The sequence below is a fragment of the Schistocerca piceifrons genome, chromosome 3 (genome assembly GCF_021461385.2).
Source record: "Schistocerca piceifrons isolate TAMUIC-IGC-003096 chromosome 3, iqSchPice1.1, whole genome shotgun sequence".
Taxonomy (NCBI): Eukaryota; Metazoa; Arthropoda; class Insecta; order Orthoptera; family Acrididae; genus Schistocerca; species Schistocerca piceifrons.
Window position 1 is genome coordinate 890,536,865 of NC_060140.1, and position 26,654 is coordinate 890,563,518.

At 42.1% G+C, this 26,654-nt stretch overlaps 1 protein-coding gene across 1 annotated transcript in view; it reads left to right on the forward strand.

Annotated features, from left to right (window-relative positions):
• Nucleotides 1-26,654, forward strand: part of LOC124789161 — a 189,944-nt gene that overhangs the window by 12,227 nt on the left and 151,063 nt on the right. Inside the window, exons 3-4 of the mRNA XM_047256456.1 lie at nucleotides 4,023-4,733; nucleotides 15,325-16,392. Coding sequence (XP_047112412.1) covers nucleotides 4,023-4,733; nucleotides 15,325-16,392 — 1,779 coding nt within the window. The remainder of the gene's footprint in view (nucleotides 1-4,022; nucleotides 4,734-15,324; nucleotides 16,393-26,654) is intronic.

Below are 26,654 nucleotides of genomic sequence, written 5' to 3' on the forward strand. Positions count from 1 at the left end.
CAGTGCCCTTGCACATTGTCCCGACACAGCTCCTGGGCCTGGTGCGATGGCATCTTCCCATCACAATGGCGGGAGAGCACCATCATTCTAGTGCTCAAACCCGGTAAAAACTAGTGTGATGTGGATAGCTATCGGCCCATCAGTCTCACCAACGTTCTTTGTAAGCTGCTTGAAAGTATGGTGTGTCAGCAGTTGGGTTGTGTCCTGGAGTCATGTGGCCTGGTGGCTCCCTGTCAGGGCGGCTTCCACCAGGGTCGGTCTACTACTGATAATATTGTGTCCATCGAGTCTGTCATCCGAACAGCTTTTTCCAGACTGCAACGCCTGATTCCTGTCTTTTTTGACTTATGTACAGCAGACGATACGACTTGGTGTCGTCATATCCTTGCCACATTGTACGAATGGGGTCTCCGGTGACCAATCCCGATTTTTATCCAAAACTTCCTGTCAATCCGTACTTTCCATGTCCAAGTTGGTGACTCCCATAGTTCTATTCATACCCAGGAGAGTGGAGTCCCGCAGGGCTCTGTATTGAGTGTCTAGCAGCAGCTGTAGGGCCCTCCGTCTTACTTTCTCTGAATTCAGACGACTTCTGCATTTCATACTGCTTCTCCAGTACTGTTGTTGCTGAGCAGTGCCTCCAGGGAACCATCCACAATGCGCAGTCATGGGCTTTATCCCACAGCTTCCAGTTTGCAGCTGCAAAATCATGTGTCATAAACTTCTGTCGGCGTTGTACCATTCATCCGGAACCCGCACTTTACCTTAATGATTATCCACTCACTGTAGTGGAGAGATATCAATTCCTAGGACTGGTTTTTGACACTGGACTGACTTGGCTCCCTCATCTTCGTCAGCTGAAGCAGAAGTGCTGGTAGCACCTCAATGCCTTCCGTTGCCTGAGCAACACCAATTGGAGTGCAGGTCACTTTATGCTGCTGCAGCTCTACAGAGCCCTTGTCCAATCCTGAATTGAGTATGGGAGTGTGGTTTATGCTTCGGCAGCACCTTCAGCATTGCGTTTACTCGACCCTGTGCACCACTGTGGGGTTCGGTTAGTGACAGGAGCTTTTAGGACGAGTCTGGTGACCAGCGTCCTGGTGGAGGCTGGTGACCCTCCACTGCAGATCAGATGTGTGCAACTGCTCACCAGTTACGCAGCACACATTCATAGTTCCCCTGAGCATCCGAATTACCGTCACTTTTTCCCGTCCACGGAACTCCATCTCCCCCATCGGCGACCCAGATCGGGACTAACGATTACGGTTCACGTGCGGTCCCTTCTCTCCAAACTGGAGTCCTTCCCTTTACCACCTCCACTTGCGGTCCGTTCACAAACACCTCAATGGTGTATGCCTCGGCCGCAGCTTCGTCTGGACATTTTGCCTGGCCCTAAGGACTCTGTTAACCCCGCCTCTCTCCTCTGTCACTTCCTCTCGATTCTTGACATGTTACGGGGGCTTTTAAGTGGTTTACACTGACGGCCCAATGGCTGATGGTCACGTAGGCTTCCCATATGTTCATGGAGGACATATTGAGCAGCACTCCGTGCCAGTTGGCTGCAATGTTTTCACTGCAGAGCTGGCGGCCATATCTCGTGCTCTTGAGTACATCTGCTCATGCCCTGGCGAGTCATTTCTCCTGTGTACTGACTCATTGAGCAGCCTACAAGGTATCGACCAGTGCTACCCTCGCCACTCTCTGGTAACGTCCATTCAGGAGTCCACCTATGCCCTGGAACAGTCCCACCGTTCCGTGGTGTTTGTCTGTACCCCAGGACAAGTTGGAATCCCTGGCAACGAACTTGCCGACAGGCTGGCTAAACAGGCGACGCAGAAACCGCTTCTGGAGATAGGCATCTCCGAAGCTGACCTGCATTCTGTCTTAAACCACAGGGTTTTCTGGCTTTGGGAGACGGAATGGGATAACAGCATGCACAACAAACTGTGTGTCGTTAAGGAGACTATGAATGTGTGGAAGTCTTCCATGCAGGCCTCTTGCAGGGAATCAGTTGTCCTCTGCCGGCTCCTCATTTATCATACGTGGCTAACGCATGGTTACCTACTCCGTCGCGAGAACCCACCTCAGTGTCGCTGTGGCTCTCAAATGACAGTCGTCCACCTCTTGCTGGACTGCCAACTTTTAGCTGCTCTGTGGCAGACTTTGAACTTTCCCGGCGCCCTGCCTTCGGTGTTGGCTGACAGTGCCTTCACAGCAGCTTCAATTTTACGTTTTATCCGTGAGAGTGGGTTTTATACTTCTATGTAAGTTTTAGCGCATGTCCTTTGTCTCTCTGTGTCCTCCACCCTAGTGCTTTTAGGGTGGAGGTTTTAATGTGTTGCAGAGTGGCTGGCTTTCCCTTCTTATTCTAATGGTTGGCCAGCCACTGTAATCTGCTTTCATGTTTTACTCTCTTCTGTTTCTAGCGCCTCTGTTGTTTTCGTGTCCACTTTTGTTACTTTTAGTGTTCGTTGCCTTCCCTTCGTTCTTGTGGCTTTTCCTTTCTTTCCATTTTGTGTTATGTTTCATCCGTTTTATTCTCCCGGTTGCGGCATTGTTTCATTAGGAACAAGGGACCGATGACCTCGTAGTTTTGTCCCTTCTCCCACCTTTAAACCAACCAACCAACCAACCAACCTACCTTTCCTGCTCCATTTGCAAATGATGTACGAAAATACAGGTAATCTGTGAACCTCTGTATGAGCTAGGAATGTTAACAGTGAAATTTCCCATGATTTACAGCACCTCTCTTGTAGGATCTGCCACTGGCCGTTTGATGTGCGTCTTCCTAATGCTCTGCTGGTTAGGAAACAAACTGCTCACTGAATGTGGTGTCCTTCCTTTGATCTTCTGTATCAGTCCTATCTGGTTAAGATTCACACTGATGAACAGTGCTCAAGAAACATTCAGACAACTGTTTTGAAAGCCATTTCTCACGTCCTTCTCCACTTGTTTCTCCCTGATTCTTTCCTCACTCCACCAATCAAAACTCAACTTTTTGCATTGCAGTCTGCCTCTCCAACTGTTGTATACCTCATTCTCCACCACTCCAGCTCACTCCGTCCTTTCACAATTTCCTTGCCTATGCTATGTTTCCTCCCCCAGTGTCAAGAAGCTTTATACCATTCCCTTGCTTTCTCTCCTTCCTAGCTGTTGAACTTCCCTCCACTCTCTACCACCTTGCTCCTCTCACCCACTCCACCTAAATACAACCCATCACCTCATTTCGGTTGCAGAAGTAGTATACTGTAGCAATGCATGTATGTGTTTATGCATGTGATTTTGGTATTCAATTCTCTCTGAAGGAGGACATTATCTGAAAGCTCATCAATGTTTTCTGTCTTGTTTATGTTCTTGCCACTGTTCAGTGGTTCAGCTACATGGGAGTGCCTTCAGTTATTTGTGTTCCATATAGAACTTTCCAGTACTATCCAAGCTAATATTATAAATACAAAAATAACTCTCTCTGTTACATTTCACAACTAAACTGCTGACCAAAATGAAATCTAGATGAAATTTGCTATGGATGTACCTTGAACACCGAGGAAGAACATGGGCTACTTCAGAAAGTTAAAAAAAGAAAGTTGACCCCTAAAAGGATGGAGTAGAGACTATAACACTTTTTTTGCCTCAGTGAACATAAACTATGTTAAAAAAATTATTAAATATGTTGCATAATGAACATGTTGTATGATGTATAGCTGCTTCAGTAGCACGTTGCATAGATGTGTGCTTTTGCCCGTGCCTCTTCTCATGCAGTGCTCGGCAACGACACTGTGCGTGTCACTTTGTCATGAGTTGAGGGAGGAGTCACACATCATAAACTATGCTTACTTGAACAGGCAGACATGTGAAGGTAGCTGATATTATTGCACATGCAATAGCTTACTTACTTGCTATAATTCATCATACCAAAATTACTGATACGCAAGTGCAGCTGTGGGGAACAGCTAGTGTTTTTATATATTTGTTTACTTATTATGGTCTGCAATGATTATTGATAATGTTTTTCTTGCTTTCAGGTTTGATACACTTCGGTGCATAAAAAATGATGGAGATCTGTTAACTCGTTTTCTGAGTGCAGTTATAAAGTTTTTAGAGACTTATCCAAATGAATGCTCTAACGCTGTTCTTGATGTCTTAGAATCTGCAATTTCTGACATTTTAAAATTGAAGGACACATTTCCACTGACCTCACATTTGCTGAACATTATCTGTGCGGTTGTACATACTGGTGAACCAGAATTGCTTGCTTCTAATAATGGTAACAGAGAAGCCAATGAGAGGAAATCGGAGGATAAGTTTTCTGATGGAAAAGAGGGCTTGCCAGATAAGCTGGTTAGACTAATGAAATGCCTGAATCTCTGTGATAAAAGTGTTATGTGGGAAAACTTGGGTAGTGCACCAAATTTTGCGAAGTACATAGGTGTAATATTAAAATGCATGAATATGAGGGGTAGTTCTGACAGTGTTCTAACTGATCTTCGGCAACAAACATTAAGGACGGTGTTCAGAATTTTTAGCAATGTGAAGCATATGGGTGTGAATCCTGTAAATAATGAGACACTCAGTGAGTGGGTGGAAATATTGTTGTCATTTGTGTTTGATAACGACGACGACATTCAGAAATCTGCAGTACATGGTTTGCATTCAATGTGGACATGTTTTGCTGCTAGTGGCTGGACGAAGGATTTTTTATGTTCTCCTGAACTGAAGAAACAAATAAAGTCAGAGTAAGTGAAACTGTCAAATTAGTCTGTCAGCATTTGGATTAAGTTATTTTCCTCCGTTTCTTTTATAACTATTTGGTAAATGGTAGGAACTGTTTTACTACATATATTGGTTGAAGAATATTGATGAATCTTACAGCTGATGAAGGTAATGTTGCTTTGCAGAAGTTGATTGTCAGTAAATAGAATGTCAGTGTGTTGCTTGTTCATTATAATGTATTTTAACACACATCTAATGTCTGAATAATTGATTGACACTCAATTTTGAGTATTTGCAGAAACTTGTTCTCAAGCTCATAATGAGTAAGTCAGTAGTGTTGGTGTTGCTGGAAACCTCTTCACATTCCAGATTGTCGAATAACAACACTTGACACAATGCACCAACAGAACATTTGATGTTTTGGGATTAATTTTAACATTTTATTGTTAAGATTTATTGTATTGTATTGTTTTCAGCAGTTTGGAATGATTATAAGGATGATGCTTCTAATAGCTGAACAAGGAATTTATCACGTCTTGTCTAAAAATTGCCTTAGTGGTCACCTCATTGGTGCCTCTGTCAATGAGGGTTAAGTTAATTTTTTGGGATCTAATAGTACAATTTGACCACTGACGAAATTTAAAATATTGCTATTAAAGATATAAACCAGGTAGTGCTGTCTGTCAGTTTATTCATAATTTGAAGAGTTCTGTGTCAGCACTCAATTACTTTGGTGTAAGTGCAAATTTACCTTGAATGTTTTATTAGTTTATGCTTATTACTGTTCAACTGTTGGAAAAGTAAAGTGTTCTTAATGTGGTGGTCTAATTTTAAATATAAATAAATTAATGATAAATCAAAGATAATCCTACATATTCCAGATGGGAAATATTTTAGGCAAAGGTAGGTTCAGACAGAGATGATAGGATTCATTTATGGATCAGATGACGCAGGAACTGTAGGGGCAAGGCTTTGGGAAGTTTGTGACTACATTTCCTGATAGTGCAGTGATAATTATGGGACACACCAGTTGCCAGCTATGCGCTGGAAGGTTTGTCTGATTAAATTTGGGTCAAGCACAGAGTTTCATGTAATATTATACTAAACTACTTGGCAGTAATTGCGTTGAGCAGTTTCTTAAATAACTAACTCTAGCAATGTCTTAGGTTACCTGTTGACAAAAATACTACAACTATTAGATTCAGTATATATATATATATAGAAAGAAACCAATAGCCATGTGGTATCAGAGCTAATGATGTTAAAAGGAGGAGAGAGGAAAATATTACTGCCCAGTAAGTGTGACAAGAATAAAAATAATAATAATTACTGAAGCAGTGACCATAAACATTTCTCTGGAAGTATCAGTGAATGATTTTCAAGAATATTATACATTTAACTTCTGTCTGCACCAAGCAAGATTTTGGGGAATGGGAAAGGCAAGCTGTGGTTCAGTTGAGCTATTAGAAACGTCCTGCAAAAGCAGAGAGCTTAATTTTAGTTGTTAATGAAGCCTTAGAAATGATATATTGTAACACACAAAGCTGCCATTTAATGTATTTTCAATTGTAAGGCAAGTTTCAGTCGGAAACAGTTTACACACACACACACACACACACACACACACACACACACACACACACACACACACCTTGCCCCTACGTGGTGCCAGCTAGACTAACATTGCCAAAAATATGGGTGGACTGGTTGTGATGGAGGTAGTGTTAGGTGGGATGGATATGGGGAGAGGAGACAGGGAGGATGACTGAGGGTGGGTGGCTAGCATCTCCAAGGGAGGCAGGCAGTTTACTGGTTAGGAATACAGAAGGGAGGAGGGGCAGGTATATGGGATGGCATGATTGTTGTGGCCGGTGGGAAGTGGCACACACTAAAGGTGACATGGGAATATGATTTGGTAGCGGGTGACAGGACAGAGGAAGGGGAAACTGGTGGGCAGAGGGTGCTGGTGCAGTGGGTTACCCAAGATTGAGGCTAGGATGATAATGGGAGCAGAGCAGTTGTAACTCCCATCTGCATAGTTCACAGAAGCTGGTGGTGGAGGGAAGGATCCAGATTGCTCAGGGTGTGAAGCAGCAATTGAAATTGAGCATGTTGTGCTCAGCTGCATGTTGTTCCACCGGGTGGTCATCTTTATTCTCGGCAGCAGTTTGGCAGTTGTCAATTATCCTAGTGGACAGCTGGTTGGTAATCATACCATCATAAAGACATACAGTGTTTGCAGCAGAGTTGGTATATGATTTGGCTGCTTTTGCAGTTGGCCCAGTCTTTGATGGGGTGGGATAAGCTTGTGACAGGGCTGGAGTAGGAAGTGCTGGTTGGATGGATTGGCCACTTCTTACATCTTCGTCTGCCACTGGGCTGTGGTCATTGTGGCAAGGAGTTTGAAATAGGAGTAGCATAGGAGTAGACAAGGATTTTCTGTATTTTTGGTGGGTACAGAACACTACTTCAAGAGGAGTGGGAAGGATCTTCGGTAGAATATCCTTCATTTCAGGGCATAATGACAGATAATCAAAGGATACGGCACAGTTGTTCCTCAAAGAGTGATACTGGGTGACAAGGGGCACTTTTTTGTAGCTGATTCTTGGAGGTGGTGGGAGAATATTCGCTCTGCAAGATACTGTCAGTGTGCAATTCTCAGTACATACACATCATCTCCAAAATAGAACCCCTTGTACAACACCTGGAGAAGCATTCCAGACGTCACCTGTATAAATTATCTAACCTGTCGACATTCTACTCCCACTTTGAGGGATCACTATCCATCAACACCCATCTTTCTACCAATGGTCCCCTTGTCAACCCCTTGTAGCACCCAGACCTTGTCTAGCTGAACCATTCAATTTACCACATCCTCAAAAAGCCCCTCCCAATGCCCCACAAAACCTAGAACCCAAGCAAATCCAAAACACTGTTGTTAATCTCTACACCAAAAACCTCAGCCCCACAGAAGTTGGTCCTGTCAGAGGGCCCAACCTTAAACCCTACCCCCAAATTTAACCATGTTGGACTTGTCAAAGATCTACTCTCCTTGGTGGATACACTTCTTGGCCACCGTTATATCCAACCAAAGCCCAACATTGAACCTTGTGTTTCCTAGTTCAGACAACCATCCAACTGTGCCACTCCCCTTTCCAGCAAACTATTCCCTAGTCCACTCCCAATAATTCCTTACCTCCAACTTGACCTCACCATCCTTCCCCAGGTCCTTTCTAAGAACACTAATCTTTCGACAAAAGAAAGACAACCATACACAACCTGAAAACAGATCCAGACCCTAGTTATCCTTCCTGGAGACTAAGGCTCCAGCACTGTTGTGATGAGTCACAGTGACTACCTGGTGGAATGCCTCCAACTAACTTCTGACTCCTCCACCTACAAGCTCAGCCAGAGTGATCCCATCCTTGAAGTCCAACATAACCTCCAGTCCCTACTGAAATCCATAGGTCCTCCCCAGAACCTCTAACCTGAGTCCATCTTCCTCCTCACCCCAGCAACACCCCATAGATACACCCCCTCCCTACCCACCCCCACCCTTCAGTGGGCTCGCCACTCTTTGGCGGGTTCGTGCTTGGCTACCACACCACACACCTATTCCCATTTGGATCTAGGACATGTTTTGAGGCATCAAGGGATAACAAATTTAGCATTGGAGGGCAGCATGGAGGGTAAAAATCGTAGAGGGAGACCAAGAGATGAATACACTAAGCAGATTCAGAAGGATGTAGGTTGCAGTAAGTACTGGGAGATGAAGAAGCTTGCACAGGATAGAGTAGCATGGAGAGCTGCATCAAACCAGTCTCAGGACTGAAGACAACAACAACAACAACAACATCTATCCTTTTGTACTGCCCAACTTGCCCATCGTCTTGAGTGGCTTGTTCTTTCTGACACCTACTCGAGCGACCATTTCCCCTGTGCTCTCTACCTGCTGACTCCTGCCCCTTCCACATGCATGCCCTTATGGCAACTTACTAAGGCTGACTGGCAGCTTTACTCCTCCCTGGCGACCTTCGCAGAACAAGATTTCCTCAGTTGTGATGACCAGGCGGACTATCTCACAAACGTTATCCTTACTGCTGCAGAAGTTTCATTTCCTCGCACTTCCTCTTCACCACGTCGTGTCCCAGGCCCTTGCTGGACTTCCCCCTGTGGCTCTGGGTGTTAGAATAGGGCCGTTGTCTGTCGTAAGAGGTGACTAAAAGGAGTTTCACACGTTTCGGCCTTTATGTGATGATCTCCTTTAGAGTTTGACATCCATTCTTCAAAATTTTCCCGAAGAGCGAGCCAATTGGGGAAGGGCGCCGTACATGGTGCTTTGTGTCCATAGGGCATTGAGATTTTTAGCCCACTTTCTCGTCGTCACATTTCAGTCCCACACATTCTCCATCTCTTGGGTGAGGATACCTTCCTGGGTCCAACTGTTAAGCTTTACACCTGCTATCTGGATTGCCCTCCAGGAAACCTGGTTCCCGGCAATGCGGACCCCTGCTCTCCGCGGCTATAAGGGATATTACAGGAACCGTAGTGACTATAATCAAGTGTCAGCTGGAGTTTACATTTGTGTCTAAACTCAGTCTGTAGTGAGACTGTGCCTCTTCAAACCCATTTGAAACTGTGGTTGTCAGAATAAGGACATGCAGGAAATAACTGTATGCAATGAATATTTTCCTCCAGATGGTGCAGTATCCCTGAATGTATTTCACTGATTGATCAACTCCCTAAACCTTTCCTACTTCTGGGAGATTTTAATGCACATAACCCCTTGTGGGGTTGGTCATCGGAAGTTCCTGAAGCAATTAAGGAGCTTTAGTGAGCTCTATAGCAGCACAAGCAGAACCCTTCCCTGGAGCACCTCATAGCCTCTGTGCACGCGTTCGCCAACTTATCAAACGACGAAAGCAGGAGTGTTGGGAGAGACATGTCTCGATCATTGGGTGCCATACATCACCTTCCCTAGTCTGGGCAAAGATCAAACGTCTTTTCGGGTACAAGACCCCAACAGGTTTTCCTGGTGTTACCATAAACGGCATGTTATGTACCAACACAAACACGATTGCAGAGCACTTGGCTCGAGCCTCTGCGTCGCAGAATTACCCCCAGACCATACTACGAGGTTATCGGTCCCTTGTTCCTAATAAGACAATTCCACAAGTGTGAGAATAAAACACAAGAGACATAAAACGAAAAACAGAAAGAAAGGAAAAACCACAAGAATGATGGAAAGGCAACAAACACTAAAAGGAATAAAAAAGGATAAGAAAACAACAGGGAGACGCTAGAAACAGAAGGGAGTAAAACAAGAAAGCAGATTACAGTGGCTGGCCGACCACGAGAATAAAAAGGAAAAGCCAACCACTCTGCTACACATTAAAACCTCCACCCTAAAATCACTAGGTTGGAGGACACAGAGGGACAAAGGACATACGCTAAAACTTAGATCAAATGATAAAACCCACCCTCACAGATAAAATGTAAAACTAAATCAGACAATGAGGTGTTGTCAGATAAAATGTGCAGCAACAGTCCGGTAACCCAAGATTTCGTCGCTGAGCAGTCAAAGTGGGACAGTGCACCAGAATATGGGTCTTGGTATCTTCAGAGGCCCAAAGTGATTTTAAGGTTGACACAGTACAAGAAAACTTGACTCCAAAATATGTTTTTACAACTTTGTTTTCATCCATTTTAAGTACGTACCACAGTTTTATCATTGTTTAAACAGATAGATCCCAGCAACAGAATGTCCTTGGTTGTTCTGCTGTTTTCCCTGATAGGGTTTTTACAGTGCATCTTCCAGAACAATTTAAAAATTATGATGCGGAATTATACGGCATTCTGATGGCACTGGAGAGGATTCAGACGTCACTGTTCAAGGTTTCTTGTCTGTTCAGACTTGCTTAGTGCACTGCAAGCACTTCACCAAATGCATCCAGTAGACCAGCTGAATCCAGTAGACCAGCTGATTCAGCTCATCCATGACTCTTTGCAGCGGCTCCAACACTGTGGCAAGGTGGCGATCTTTTGCTGGATACCTGGCCACATCGGGATACAGGGAAACGAAATGGCCGACAAAGCCGCCAAGGAACCATGTCGGGATGTTGATGTGCATGAGTGTCCCATCCTGGTGCATACCATCATCTCATTTTCTCTCAGACGCATCATCCATCGATGGGAGACTGAATGGTTGCAGGTGACGGAAAACAAACTGGGTCACTCAAATCGACAACACAGGCATGGCAGACTTCATGTCAGCCTTATCGCTGGAAGGAGGTTCTGCTTACCATATCGCTGGAAGGAGGTTCTGCTTACCAGACTGCGCATTGTACATAGCCCATTAGCACATGGCTTCTTCCTCCAGCGGGAGGATCCACCACTCTGTGAAGTTTGTGACGCACCACTTTTAGTTCAGCATGTTTTGGCAACGTGCCCTATATACTGATATTAGGGCAGCCCTCAGTCTCGTTGGAGATCTGCCCATATCTTCGCAGACACTAATTCCAGTGATAAAAGGGTGGTGAAAGTTTGTGAACTGCCGGGCCTCATCCCTAAATTGGTGAGGAAGGGAGGCAGACTTTAATACATTGTAAACTGCTTCATATGTGGGGACAGCCCTTCGTCCCCACCCATGAGATTGGCATGCAGATCTTTTGTCAGGGCACTGATGACCTTGATGTTGACTGCCACTCACCTCAAATCAACAACAACAACAACAACACTGGACCTCAATAGATGGAAAACTACCACAACTAATCATAATTCTTGTTAGGCTTGTGAGGTGAGGTTTTTTAAGGGAATTGCTATGCACCATAGAGTTAAAAGTATTCTCTCCATCTCTCCCAAATATTTTTCTACCATGGTATGAGATATGACTGTGAACTGGTTTTATGTTAAAGAATTTCATTTGACACACCATCAACCTGTTTGTTAAAAACATATGCGATATAAGCCGGAAGCAGGTCAAACTCATTCCTCTAAGATTAATTTCTAGTATGTCTTGCGCAAGTTGGCTGAATGACGGTTCATTTTTATTATTCCTTTTAGAATTATGTTTTCTTTTTTCTGGGTTAGTTTTGATATACAGGTTTAGATACCCTGTATTTCTCCCAACCACCATTGCTTGTTTTTTAGTGACAGCATTTGCTCTGAAGCCTATATTTAGAAATTTTATTGTAAAGTGCAAGTGATAGTCCTAGATTGATATGTGACAAAGATTTGAACAACTGATATCATCTTGCTTACATAACTCCATTATTTGATAACCCCAAGTGTAATATTTTCTTAGTTTCAAGCTACAGCAAAGTACTTGAATGTTGCTTAGTTGATAGTTGTATGGCAGTTTGGAAGGAATTCCACAACCAGATATCTCGCCCAAGTGTCTGTGTATATCTAGGGATTATTCTCCCATCATAAGTTATGCATTTGCTCGAGTCTGGTACTTTTAGTGCTGTTAGTTGGGCATAAGAGGTGGGACGACAATGTGTAGTCTAATATTAGATAATTCGTACAAACCTTGGGCATATTGATGGCATGTAAATGGTTTAACCATTTTGGCCAACAGATTGTACACTGGCTGTGTGTATGGTTTTTGATAGGCACCATACCGGGATCAGCCACATTGTACATAAAATGGATTTAACAATTTGATTGAATACCTGGAAGACCACCAGTCCTCAATCACACTGAGAAAACCTGTAATATCCCACCACATAGAATGTACTGTAAGATAATTTGAAAAGTACTTGAACTTATGAAGTTGGTAGCTGGTACCGTGTTGGAAGCTTATCCGAGTTCTACTTCAACTTTGTATGGAGCTGTAATTCATCAGTCTTAGGCAGTAGCTACTTTCTTTATGATAGTGGTACAAAAAATAAGTCACTGTACAAAGCCATCAATCACAATGCTTACAAAAAGTTTTGTAATCATAAGTTTCACTCCTGCAAATGTGATGGTAACAAGAAGCAATGGAGATGCCTTTAACAACCCAAAGAATATCTTGAAGATGGTTCTAAGATTCTACTTCTGTGAAGGAACTTGCTCCACTTGTAACAGTAAGCTGTTATAGGATGCTGAAGCAACAGAGCTTTTCACATGACTAGAAAAAAGTGCAAATTATTCCTGTTTTGCAGAAGGGTCATTGGATGGACATGTGTAACTACAAGCCTATATTTCTGATGTCAGTCTATTGTAGAATTGTTGAACACACATCATGCTTACATGTAAAGAATTTGTGGAGACTGCTTATCTCCTCTATAGGAGACAATATAGATTCTGCAAACAGTGGTCTCGTGCAAATGTTCGCACTGTTCGCACTGTTTGCCCGAGAGACCCAGAAAGCAGCAGATAGCAGTTTGATGCTATGTTGTTTGAATTCCAGAAAACATTAGATACACCTCCATAATTTCACCCAGTGAACAGTGTAAGAGAGTATGGAATATTTGACTTTGCGATCAGATGTAGGATTTCCTAGTAGATAGAACTCAAATGTCTTTTACTAGATGTCAAAGAGACTTTTAGTGTACCCCAATGAGGCATTGCAGCACCATTTCTATTCACAATGTGTACAATGATATGGTGGTTAAGGTCAGAAGCTCAGTGAAGCTGTTCATGGATGATACTGTTGGATATAGCAAAGTCTCAGCGTTACAAAATTGGAGTAAGCAGGGAAAACTGCAGACAGTGGTCACACAGTTGCAAGACCAGGCGACAGACCATCTCCATAAAAAAAGTAACGTCTTGCACATAAAAATCCATTAGTGTTCTGTTGTATGATTTCTGCTCACTGTAAAAGTTTCATAATTTTAAAATATGTTGGACACACAAAATTAGTTGTAGTAAAGGCATATGTTATACAGGTTCATAGTGAAATGCATGAGACAGGTTGCTTTGTCTGATTATTGAGTACTGCATGCCAATTGCAACCAGAACCGGGTATGATTAGTACAGGAGATAAAGATTCAATGAATAGCAGTGCATTTATCTGGAAGTGTGAAAGAATCACAGTGCAGGTCCAATGGCATAGATTGACAGACGTTTTTCCACTGTTCACATGTCGAGGGACCCATGCACTGTTGTTTGTGTACTGCTGCAACGTCACCACTAGCTGCCGAACCTTCTCTACTTGTGTGACTTCATAGTACTGTGCTAAACGTGACACTTCGTCTAACAAAGTATCATCAAACTGTAAAGCCTTTAACAGAAATGGTGCATCAGGTGCTGTGCAGGTAATCGTCACTTATCATGACTTCTGCATAAGATTCTTTGGTGGTAGGTGTAAAAAAATTCGCATTTTAGACTTCACTTCAGTATGCATGATTAATCTACCAAAAATCAGGGAAGGTGAATGTGATATGTCACAGAGTCTCTGAGGCTGCTTTTCACAGTAAAGCTATAAATTTCTGGTGTAGGAAGTATTAACATTTAACACAAATAGCATTACTGTACATTTGACAATTTTGTCCAGATGACTTGGTTCTCCATCAGAACCATTCTACCGCTGGTGCTGTTCCCTCATACCCATCGTGGAAAGTTCTTATGTTTGGAAGTAATAGGAGGAAACACAAGTGACAATGAAAATTTCACTTAGACCTGGAGCTGTGGTTAGATAGTGTTAATGTTTTATATATTAGGTTTTATATATTAGTATAAAAGTTCTCAGTTCAAACCCAGACATGGCACAGAGTTTCATTATTTCTGAACAGTTTTCACTTACTTTATTCCATGTCATTGCATTTTCATTGATTTCATCCCCTATTTACTCCATTTTCTAGTTTTAGTGAACTTAATTAAGTTGATATGAACCAGTAAGTGGTTTGTAGATAATGAGAATAATAGGCGAATGGAAAAAGAGAACATCTATCTGTGGAAGAAAATCAGAACTAACAAAAGGACTGTTAGATCTGTTGCTTTTTTTGTCAATATTTTCTTCTTAACATCAATGTACCTCTTCCTCAAAGTGTCTTGTATTTTTCTGTTGTACAACAAATGCTTTTCATGAAAGCCACCTTTGTATTTTTCTGCACCTTTTTGCGATGTTGTTTCCATTTGAAACTACTTGTGTGCTCTGCACATTGTTCAGTGTCATTGCAGCCTACTCAGCTTTCTGTTACTTTCTATTGCTTGTTTACTTTACATTCACCCTTATTGTTTTACTATGCCGATTGGCTCTTGAATTCTCTCAAAATGGTTTTTTAATCACTGAATCCTATAGCAGAAATATCACTCACTGTTGATGAGGATGTTAGTAACAAGTCTGTGGTTACTACCTTAGATGTGAATTTGCACAACATGGGTAGAACGTAAGATGTTAAGCTGCTTTTTATAATTTGTGAGAAATAAGACTTGTTTCTGTACAGAGGAGGAAATCTCTATCTCTCTCTCTCTCTCTCTCTCTCTCTCTCTCTCTCTCTCTCTCTCTCTCTCTGTGTGTGTGTGTGTGTGTGTGTGTGTGTGTGTGTGTGTTGCACTGAACAAGTAGTAAGATTCAAAACCATACTTTGATATGTTTGTTGATTTTTTTTACATGTCATTTTACAGAAATTTATTATGGAAATATTATAAATATCCTTATTAATAAAATAATTTTTACTTTTTCAGTTACTGCCCTAAGCTAATAAAGCTTGTTGAATCTCCTGAGCGTGTGGAACCGAGCTGGGAAGTCGTATGGTGCCTCCTGGTGGACCTTCTGGCAAATCAATTGCTGTCAAACCAGAACAGTCAGTTGACAAACAGCATGCTTGCTGTGGAAGAAAGAGCATTTAAACGCAGTGACAGAGCTCCAGCTTTCAAATGTTGGAAGTACCTAATTGAAAAGTTGTGTGCTTCAAATGGTCAAGATATTAAGAAGCACCTGAAACTTTTACTACAGCCACTAGTTATTAGCAACACCAAAAATGAACAGTTGATTCGTTTGAAACATGAGGTTTTTTGGTTCTTTGTTTGCTGCGCAGCACCTTTGTGTGATGACTGCAGTGTAGTTCTTAATGCATTTCTCAGATTCAACTTTGGAATACCTGATCAGACTGATCTGAGTCATTTCAATCTTTCTGTTAGCAACAGCTCTGTTGCTGGCAATGGAAAACATGCATTTTCTGGCCTGAAGAGAAACTTCCACATTTTTCGATCTGGTTGCATTGATAGATTAGCACAAGTTTTGTGTCCTACTGCACCAGAGAGCAGAGATGATTTTCAGTTTGAATCACCAAAATTGTCTGTCGCTGTAATTAAATCACCAGCACAGTTTCTGCGGCTTCACCCACTGATCCTCTATTGTGCATGTTCTGCAGTGTTGATTGTGGCATACCGGAAGAACAAAGAAGCACAGGAAGTGCTGAATGTTGTGTGGGAGTCATTAGTTTACCATATGAAATCTCTCATCACATCAGAGAATTCTCAAAAAACAAAAGTAACAGAAGTAACTAGAGAGTTTTTATGCTTCTTGCGCAGCATGAGCAGGCAGTGTAGTGACGACAGTTTCTCATCCTTACTACTGTCACCAGTGTTTGAAAATGTGATCTGTGGAAGGAATTGTTTTCCTCCTGCCTTCCTTTCATCTAGATTATGGCACATGAAAATGGCTGATGATATGTTACCAACACCTGCAGCAGTGCTTGTGGAATGTCTTCTCACACCTCCTGTTGTACCACAAGATGATCAGAGTGACAGGTAAGTGATCAATTTAAATGTGCCTCTAAATGTTTAATCAGTAACATATTTCAGTTTTGGCTGTAATGGTGCTAAATGTTACTGGCTTAAGTAAAATAATGTTTTAATAACTTGAATACAATGTGTTAATGTTCCACAATAATATTTATTAGTTCGTTGTGAACTGGCTTTCGGCGTTTTAGGCAATTGTCAGATAACTTAATGTTGAACAAGTAGTCCACATGACCTCAGCAAGAATTCATAGTTGCACAAAGAAGGCTGTACAAAGGTATGTGACATTTTATGACTGTATTGACACAAAACACGAGCATGATGTAATACCTAAAGTGACACTGAACAGATAAATCTTATGGGCTGTTTGAGACTTTCCCGATATAGTAACTGCTTCATTGGTTCACGAGCGTCATGTCGGATAATGTTGTTGAAGCTGCACAATGTTTCAACAAGACAGCTGCTTGTCATCTTCAGGTGCTTACTGACTTGTTGCTGCAGTCACTTGCCAATATATACACCAACTCGCTAGAAAAGTGCAGGCCCCAAGCGATGGGGCTATATTATCATCATAGACGAATCATAGATCACGGCGATATCCTGTGCCCCTGTCAGAGAAATGGGCCACGCTCTTTGCATGCGCAATGCAGGAAAAGTGCGGCCGCAAATAGTAGCCCAGCGACCGTACATGTATTGTTGTCACCCATTTCAACTGTGGCACTTTGCTTCTCCATCTGTGTCGACTTGTATTTGTTCATCTGTGGCCAACGGTGCCTTAGTATCGCCAATGTCAGTTCCCATGCCTTCCTGAGCTCATATCACCTGTATCTACTGATCAGGTTGTTAATTAAATGTATTTTGACTGCTTCTCTAACGATGGAGTCCCAGTACGTGGAAGTGCATGAAAGGATCTTTGTCTCTCTGTAATTTATGCTGTGTACTGTGTCAAGACAGTGTTCAGTCACAGCAGACTTTTCTAGCTGACACAATCTGGTCTGACTTTGTACGTTCAGGACTTTTATCCTTAACAGTGCAACACTTCTGGCCAGTGTATGATTCCCCACTTTGGCAAGGGATTTTATATATCCCTGGCCTCCTAAGACCTACGTTACTTTAACAGAACCCAGCATAGTTTACACTTGTGCTGGGGGGCAGAAGACACATTTTATTTTATGTTCTTTGAACAACCTGCTAATCTTAAATGACATGTCATTAACCTTCACTAGAAAAACTTTCCTAGTGGAGTTCTCCCTTTCTTCTGGTTGTTCTTGAGCTTTAGTGCATGCAGGTTTTAATGGATTACAAATCTGTTAATCAAAGTACCCGTTTTGTACAAACACACAGCAAAGATTGCTAAGCTCTGCTGATAAGCTCCCTGCATCCGAGATAATTCTAGCCCTATGAACGAGACTCCGTAACATGCTACTGTGTTGAGATGGGAGATGGCAGCTCGTTGATATTGGTCAGTGAGAGTTGATTTGCAAAACACACTGTGATCGAAGGAACCATCTTCTTTTCTGCGGATCAAGACATCTAGGACTGGGAGGTTTCCATTTTTCACCACTTCAGTGGTGAAGCAAATGCTGGGATGGAGGGCATTACGGTGTTTCAGAAATGCAGGAAGCAGTGCTTCTCCATGTGCCCAAATTACGTTAGTGTCGTCCACATATCTTCAGAAACATTTAGGTTTCAACAACAGTGACTGAAGTGCTTTTTCCTCCAAGTCTTCCATAAAAAGGTTAGCCACTATGGAGACAAAAGGCTACACATAGCAACGCTGTCAATCTGCTCAAAATATTGTTCATTAAATAAAAAGTAAGTTGAGATAGGCACGTCGTTGAACAGATGTAAGATGTCCTTCTCCAACTTAGTTTCTGTAATTTATGATTAATTTGCCAAAGGTACTCATGTGAACAAAGAGATCACATTGAATCGAAATGCAAAGTCTTCAGTCATTGTATAACATCTTCTGAGTTTCGAATGTGGTGTTCACATTTTCCCACCAGTGGGCGTAGAAGAGAAGTGAGATGTTCTGCTAACTAGCATGTTGGGGCTCCCATATTGCTCACGATGGGGCGAACAGGATCCCCTTCCTTATGGATCGTAGGCTGCCCATAAAGCAGTGGTGGAACTGATGATTGTACTCTCGAGCTCTTTTTAAGATGTTCAGGTAACTGGCTGGATTTGAGCAGTACGGTTGTCTTCTGTCATACTGTGTCAGTTGGATTCTTATGGAGATGGCAGTACGCTGAGTCATGTAGTAAATACATCATTTTGCCGAAATAAGATGTTGCAGGCAAAACAGCAGTATCGTTTCCCTTGTTAGCAGGTAAAATTCACTATTTCTGTGTCTTCTCTTAAGGAATGGAGAGCTTGCCTTTCTGCTTTGGTGTGGACATCCTGGTTATGGGCCTGCAAGCCTCTTGTCTTATTTCTTCAGCAGTCTCATTTGAAAATTTAGTCCTTTTTCCAACACTGATATCACAGCATGACTCAGTTGTTTATCTGTGAAATTAAACACAGTACATATACGTGGTTTACATTCTGGCGATGATTGGCATGTAAGGTGATGGAGCTTGGAAGTTCGTTGTGCCATGGCCTGCTGTCACGTCCAGTCTGAAAGCGACCACATAGCAGGCCATGGCGTATCAAACTTCCAAGTTCCATCGCCTTACACACTATTCATCACAAGACCGTTAATCATATAGACATACTGTGTTTAATTTCACAGATAAACTACTGAGTGACACTGCGATATCGGTGTTGGAAAAGGGACTAAATTTTACACCCACTCCAAAGACCTTGCCTATCAAGGATTTTATCAGTGCCACTGAGCAAGGTGTCTTGAAACTTCAGAGTGAGACTGAAGGCGAGAGCTTGCAGGCCCATAACCAGAATGTTCGCACCGAAACAGAACGTCAACACTGAAGAAAGGAAAGCTCTCCAGTTCTTAAGAGAAGACACAGAAATAGTGATTTGTACCCGCTGACAAAGGAAATGCTACTATTCTTTTGCCCGCAAAATCTTCTTTTGGCAAGAATATGGGTTTACTGCAGTACTCAGCGTATCACCATCTCCATAAGGATCCAACTGACGCAGTACAATGGGAGCCATCCGTGCTCCTAAAATCCGTCCAGTTTCCTGAACATCTTAAAAAGAGCTTAAGAGTACAAGTGTCAGTTCCACCACTGCTTTATGGGCTGCCTAAGATCCATTAGGAAGAGTATCCACTTCATCCCTTCGTGTGCGATTTAGGAGCCCCAACATAATACATAAAAAAACATCTCGCTTCACTTCTAAGCCCACACGTTGGAAAAGGTGAACATAACATTCAAAACATAGATGATGTTATACAACAACTGAACACTTTGTACCTCGAATCACCTGATGTATTAGTGAGTTTTGATGTGGTCTCTTTGTTCACACGAGTACCTTTGGTGGATTCATTACAATGTACAGGAACTAAGTTGGAGGAGGACATTTTATATTTGTTCAAACCTGTACTTACCTATACTTCATTTTTATTTAATGAACAGTATTTTGAGCAAACTGATGATGTTGCCATGGGAGCTCTGTGTCTCCCATAGTAGCTAACATTTTCGTGGAAGACTTCGGGGAAAAAGCAGTGTTGATACCTAAGTGTTTCTGGAGATATGTGGACAACACTTTTGTAGTTTGGTCACACGGAGCAACAACGCTTGGTGCATTTCTGGAACACCTTAACTCCCTCCATCCCAGCGTTTCTTTCACCATGGAAATTGAGACCTCCCGTTCCTTGATGTCTTGGTTCACAGGAAAGATGATGTTTCCTTCGATCAAAGTGCATTTTGCAAATCGATTCTCACTTACCTATATTTCCGAGCTGCGAGCTGCCATCACCAATCTCAATGCAGTGGCGTGTTATGGACTCTCGTCCATAGAACTAGAATTATCTCAGATTCAGGGGGCTTACCAGCAGCGTTTAGTCATCTTTGCTCTACGTTTGTACAAAACGGGTACTCTGATTACAGATCCATAATTCATTTAAATCTGCATGCACTAAAGCTCAAGAACAGCCAATAGAAGTGGAGAACTCCACTAGGATAGTTTTTCTACCATATGTTGGTGGCGTGACATTTAAGATTAGCAGGCTGTTCAAAAAACATCAAATGAAAATGTCTTCTGCCTTCCAGTGCAAGTGCAATCTATGTTGGGTTCTGTTAATGTCAACCTAGGTCTGAAAAGACCAGACTGGGTCAGCTAGAAAAGTCTGCTGTGACTGAACACTGCCTTGACACAGGACATAGCATGAACTACAGAAAGACAAAGATCCTTTCGTCCGCTTCCATGCACTGGAACTCCATCATTAGAGAAGCAGTTGAAATTCATGTAACTAATGACTTGATCAATAGACCCTTGCAATTTCAACTCAGCAAGGCAGGGGAACTAGCATTGGCAGTACTAAGACACTGTCGGCCGCAGACAAGCAAATATGAGTCAACACAGACACAGAATCAAAGTCCCATACTTAAATTGGGTGCCGAAAGTATACTTGCGTGCGCTCTCTGGGCCACTAGTTGCAGCCGCACTCTTCCCACGTCGCGAATGCGAAGACCGTGGCCTGTTTCTCTGACAGGGCACTGGATGTCACCATGCTCTATGATTTGTCTATGATGACATTATAGCCCCACCCCTTGGGCATGCGCTTTTCTATCGAATTAGCATATATATTGGCGAGTGATTGCGGCAACACGTCAGTAAGCACCTGAAGATGATGAGCAGCTGTCTTGTTAAAATATTGTGGAGCTTCCACAACATTATCCAACGCGGCACCCGTGAACCAGTGAAGCAAATTAATCTTACATTACAGTATATTCAAATATTAAAACTGTGAGTGTATAAAACAGAAAGTTCTACAAGTGAGTAATGGCACTGGCTGCTCTGCCATATGGACAAACTGGTGAATGTGATGAACAGACCAAATAAAGGGAGGGGAAAGATGTGCAACAGTTATAACAAACTTATTATGTAATGGTGAGAGGAATAATAACTGGCTGCTAGTTTAAAATGAACTAATATTTTTGTGGAACATTAATATGTTGTGTTCAAATTATCAATGTATCTATGTTCCTCCAAGAACTGGCAGGATACTCCATAATAAAATAACGTTAAACATGAAAATTTTTAATATATGGAGTAATTACGTAATTTTAATTTGAATAAGAACTTAACGATAATCATAATTGTTCCTGTTGGTTCAACACACTGTCATGTGAACAACTACTTTAGATATTGCATGTGACACAGCACAAAGACCAATATAAATCCATATAAATAATACGAGGGTCCATACGGAAGAAAAACCTTCTGTATTTATTCATGGAAACTACAGGAGGTACATATATCACAACAGCACAGCTAAATAGAGCAATATTTCAGATACAGTGTGTCATTTTTCCACATTGTCACCACTTCTGTTATGCACTTTTGCCAATGACGAACCAGAGCCTGCATGGCGCACTTGTAAAAATCTGAATCAGCTGAGGCTAAAACCACTCCCCTATAGTCTTGCCAACAGCATCCGAGTCTCGAAAACATTCGCCACGTAGTCCACCTTTCAGAGACCCAAAGAGATGGAAGTCTGAAGACGCTAAATCGGGACCATACGGTGGATGCGGTAAGACGTCTATTTTGCAATGAGTTGGGTGGTCGCAAAACTGGTGTCGGATCTGGCATTATCATGTTGCTGGTGAAAGTTGGTCTCTTTCTCTGGCCTCACTCTGGAAATTCAAGTTTTCAGCTTAGTCAGTGTCATCTTTGCTGAATTGACAGTTTCTTAAGGCTCCAGGGCATCCAAAATAACCACACTGTGGCTATCCCAGAAGACACTGTACACCATTTTGCCAGCAGACGGCTGTATCTTGGATCTCTTCTTCGGAGGAGAATTCGCGTCACCATTCCATGGACTGTCTTTTTGGATTCCAGCTCATAGCACCACACCACGCCTCATCTCCGGTGACGATGCTGTTCAGAAAACTGTCACCTTCAGCTTCATATTGGTCCAGCAGGTCCCAGCAAATTTCCATTTCGTGAGTTTTTTGTTCTTCTGTGGGCATACGCAGGACCCATCTCGCATAGAGTTTGTGATAACGAAGCTATGCCAATGTTGTTTCCGAGACATTACAGCTGACAGTCAGTTTTGCACACAACTTTCTGGTTGTTATCCACTGAACAGAATGGATGAGTTGATCATGGCACTCTTCATTGCAAGGGGTGACAGCTGTGGAGGGTTGAATGAGTGTGGCTTGTCAGGCGCACACTTTTCACCACCTTGAAAATGCCACACCCATCGCCTCACTTTGCTCACATCTATTTTATAGCCTCCATACACCTTTAGCAAGCATCGATGGATTTCAGTCGGTGCAATTTCTTCAGCGCTGAGGCATTCAATCACACATTGCAGTTTTATATGTGCGTCCATACCAGACTCCAGTCTTTAACTCTTCTGCTGGCGCTGGCCGAAGTGGCCGTGCGGTTCTAGGCGCTGCAGTCTGGAACCGCGAGACCGCTACGGTTGCAGGTTCGAATCCTGCCTCGGGCAGGGATGTGTGTGATGTCCTTAGGTTAGTTAGGTTTAACTAGTTCTAAGTTCTAGGGGACTAATGACCTCAGAAGTTGAGTCCCATAGTGCTCAGAGCCATTTTTCTGCTGCTGGTGCCAGCTATTTCAGAACAACAGAACCACGTGGAAATGAAAGAGAGAGTTTCAAGCATTAGCACTACGCTGACGACATCTGGCGTGGACATCCAAAGTCACTACAAAAAAAAATAGGAGGCATTGCTTTAGGAACAACCCTCGCATATTGATAGATATATCAGTGTGTCAAGCTCTTTATTAGCAACTGCATTCATCATCATTATTTCTCATGTCTGTTCAAAATTGTGGCATTGAAATACCCAACAACTAGAATTCACCTTTATATTTCTTGGGAATTAATGGTCTATTTTGCTTTGTTGCATTTGGGAATTGGATTGAACCTTGTTGCTGACACCTTTGCCTAGATTAAATTGGTAGCTAGGATCATTATTTCTGTACTTTTCAATTTCACTTTGTCTGTTTAAAAGAGTAGTATTGAGATGTGTTAATGGAGGACATACTACATCAACTCTTGAAGAGAGGTGGTGCTATGGTCCCCTACCGACGTTGTCCTCAGTCTCAATCCTTCAATGCTCATTTCCTCACAGCTCGTTCTCTCACTGAAATAGCCAAGAAACTGTTTTCTAGGAATGTGCAAAAGACATACATACCATATTTCTTACAGTTAAGTAGCTCCTCCCACTTTATTAGCACTGTAAGTTATGAAATGACCGGGTCAGCTTTGAATGCTGCACAGAGACAGGTACCTTCATACTTCTGTCACCAAACATAATCTTGGTAACAGCCTCTGTGTGAAGTGACACACTCAGCAAACACATTGAATTGAAGACTGGACGTGGTGGTAATGTATCATAACATGCACAGTGCACGTTTTTTTCGTATAGAGAGTCAACAACACGATTGAAATGTACAATGCACAAGTTTCGTGGAGCAGTTAAACTTAGTTGTTTTATGTGTGCTTTCCAAATACGAACTATACTCATGGGAATTATCCGGTGACATTACATGTTACGTAGTGCACCCAAGATTGAACTGCGTACGCGTTCTGTGGTTACTTGCCAGTCACAGACTTTCCGCTACATAGATCTTGCATGTTTGATTCTAGGTATCAGACTTTATGTGGGCTAGTTAAACATACATGTTGCAATTGCTATTTCGTAGTCCAGATTCTCACAGAGCTGTTACCATGACAATTAGGCTCTTGAGACTTTCACTGCATACGTGTTGCTCATGTGATGTCAAGGGGCAGACTGTCGATTTTGGGGAGGGGTTGGTCTTAAAAAGATGATGTAAAGATATTTGCTGAATCAGAATTTACGTGTTTTGAAAAATAGCTAGGTTAGATTTCTCTATCTTGAATGGACTTTATGCTAAGACGATGTGTTCCACTTTCATTGTCTTGAAAAGTTTATAGAACAATATGATGCATGTGCATTGGGAATACCTTACGTAAGAGTATGGCAGCCATTTTTGGGTTTGTAATTATTAATGAAAGTTTGTGCAAATTCTTAATTAGTGAGGTGTCTCATTGGATTCGTAAAAATTAGGGTGACAAAAGTACAGTGTCAAAGTTTGTACTGTAACAAGCACAGAGACAAAATCTCCCTTAGGAAATACAATGATATGGAACAGTAAGTTAGTTTTGTGAAAACTGAAATATATTACTGAGACTCTGAAATAACATTATTTTAATGGATTAAGTCACTTTACACAAATATGCTAATTAGCTCACCAAATATCATACATGATGGACAGTAGTATTAACTGTAATCAGTTATAAATAAATTTTATTTAAAATAATAATGTGGATAACAAATTTAAGTGTGGGAAAGCTCAGTTAACCATTGGAAACTTTAATGTAAGTGTCACGTACCATGTAGGTAGCTGCATTGAAAATAGAATAAAATGTAGAAAAAAAAAAATTGTTGATGGAAGCAGAAAACATAACAGGTGGAGAGATTCCACTGTGCTATTTCACATCAGGGCATCTGTTGTGTCGCATAAAATTTATAATTATTACTATTGTTAATGGGGAATGGACAGGAGAATTAAGTTTTAGTGGCCTATATTGTGATCTTAGATGAGTTTGCCATGTTACATTAACTGTTTTTGAAGAAACTGTGGAAGTCTCACAGCCACAAAGTTAAAAATTAAATACAAGGGAGACAAGTGTTAGACAAAGAGAATAACTGTTTGGACTTCTCTGTTATTGTTTTCAGGAGGAAGCAAAAAAAAAAAAAAAAAAACCCACCTGCAAATAAGAAATTTCAGTAAAGGGATTGAAATTGTATACCATTGCTGACAACAGTAGTATATTTCATGTACTTCAATTCCCACCCCAAATTTTTCTTTGGTGTACTTTATTGCTTGTTCAGTGTACAAATTCAATAACATCAGGGTAGGCTACAACTGTGCCTCACTCCCTTCTCAACCACTGCTTCCCTTTCATGCCTCTCAAAGCATACAACTGCCATCTGGTTTTATACAAGTTGAAAATAGCCTTTCATGCCCTGTAATTACCCCTGCTATCTTCAGAATTTCAAGGAGAGTATTTGAGTCAACATTATCAAAAGCTTTCTCTAAGTCTACAAATGTTATAAAAAAGGGTTTACCTTTACTTAACCTATCTTTTAAAATAAGTCGTAGGGTCATTATTGCCTTACCGATTCCTGCATTCCTCTAGAATCCAAACTGATCGTCCCCAGGGTCAGCTTCTACCACTTTTTTCATTCATCTGTAAAGAATTTGTGTTGGTATTTTCCAATCGTGACTTATTAAACTGATATTCCATTACTTTTCTCACCTGTCAGCAGCTGCTTTCTTTGAAATTGGAATTACTATATTCTTCTTGAAATATGATGGTATTTCGCCTGTCTCGTACATCACACATCAGATGGACCCCCAATAGGCTTGCCACTCTCTGGTAGGTTCATACTTGGCTACCACGGTGCCCCAGCCTCTCCAGCATCTTTTCCCTTAAGTGCTGCATGTCTATCCTCTTGCTGTTCTTTTTTCCCCTCCCTTGGGGAACATGTCTGAGGTGTTCTTTAGAATGTTCCGCATTTCCCATACCTGACATAAGAATAGACTCACCACTGTTTATTGTTCCTTTTTTCCTTTCTTTCCTTTCTTCAGTCACCTTGTCCTATCCTTCCGCTGCTTCGGAGTTTGAGGATCCTCTTTTTCTTCTTCCTCCCTGTGTGCTCCTGAAGGCCGGCCCACGCGTCTGATGTGTAACAGATGACTGGGTAGTGCGTAATTCCCAGACCCGCCATGACAGGTCTGTTTAGCACGTACCCCCTGGTACAGGCCAGTTCCAGGGAGGGGTGATTGCCTCAGCTGTTACCGTCCCAAATTGCCAGTTGGTCCCTCTGTCAGATGTTCGGGAGGTGTGACCTGACATATGAACAATCACTTAAAGCAGGTGCGCCCCTTCAGAATGGGGAGGAGGAAGGGGGGGGCCTTCAGTTGTAAGGAGTGTGCCGTTGGAGATGCTGGCAGTCGGGGGGAATTTTCTCACAATGAGCCAATCATCATCATTCAGTCCACTTCTACCAAAAGTAAATGGAATGACCCTCTAGATTCAAAGACCATCCCAGCTGCACCACGGTTCTTCGTGGTTTCACGTACTGAAA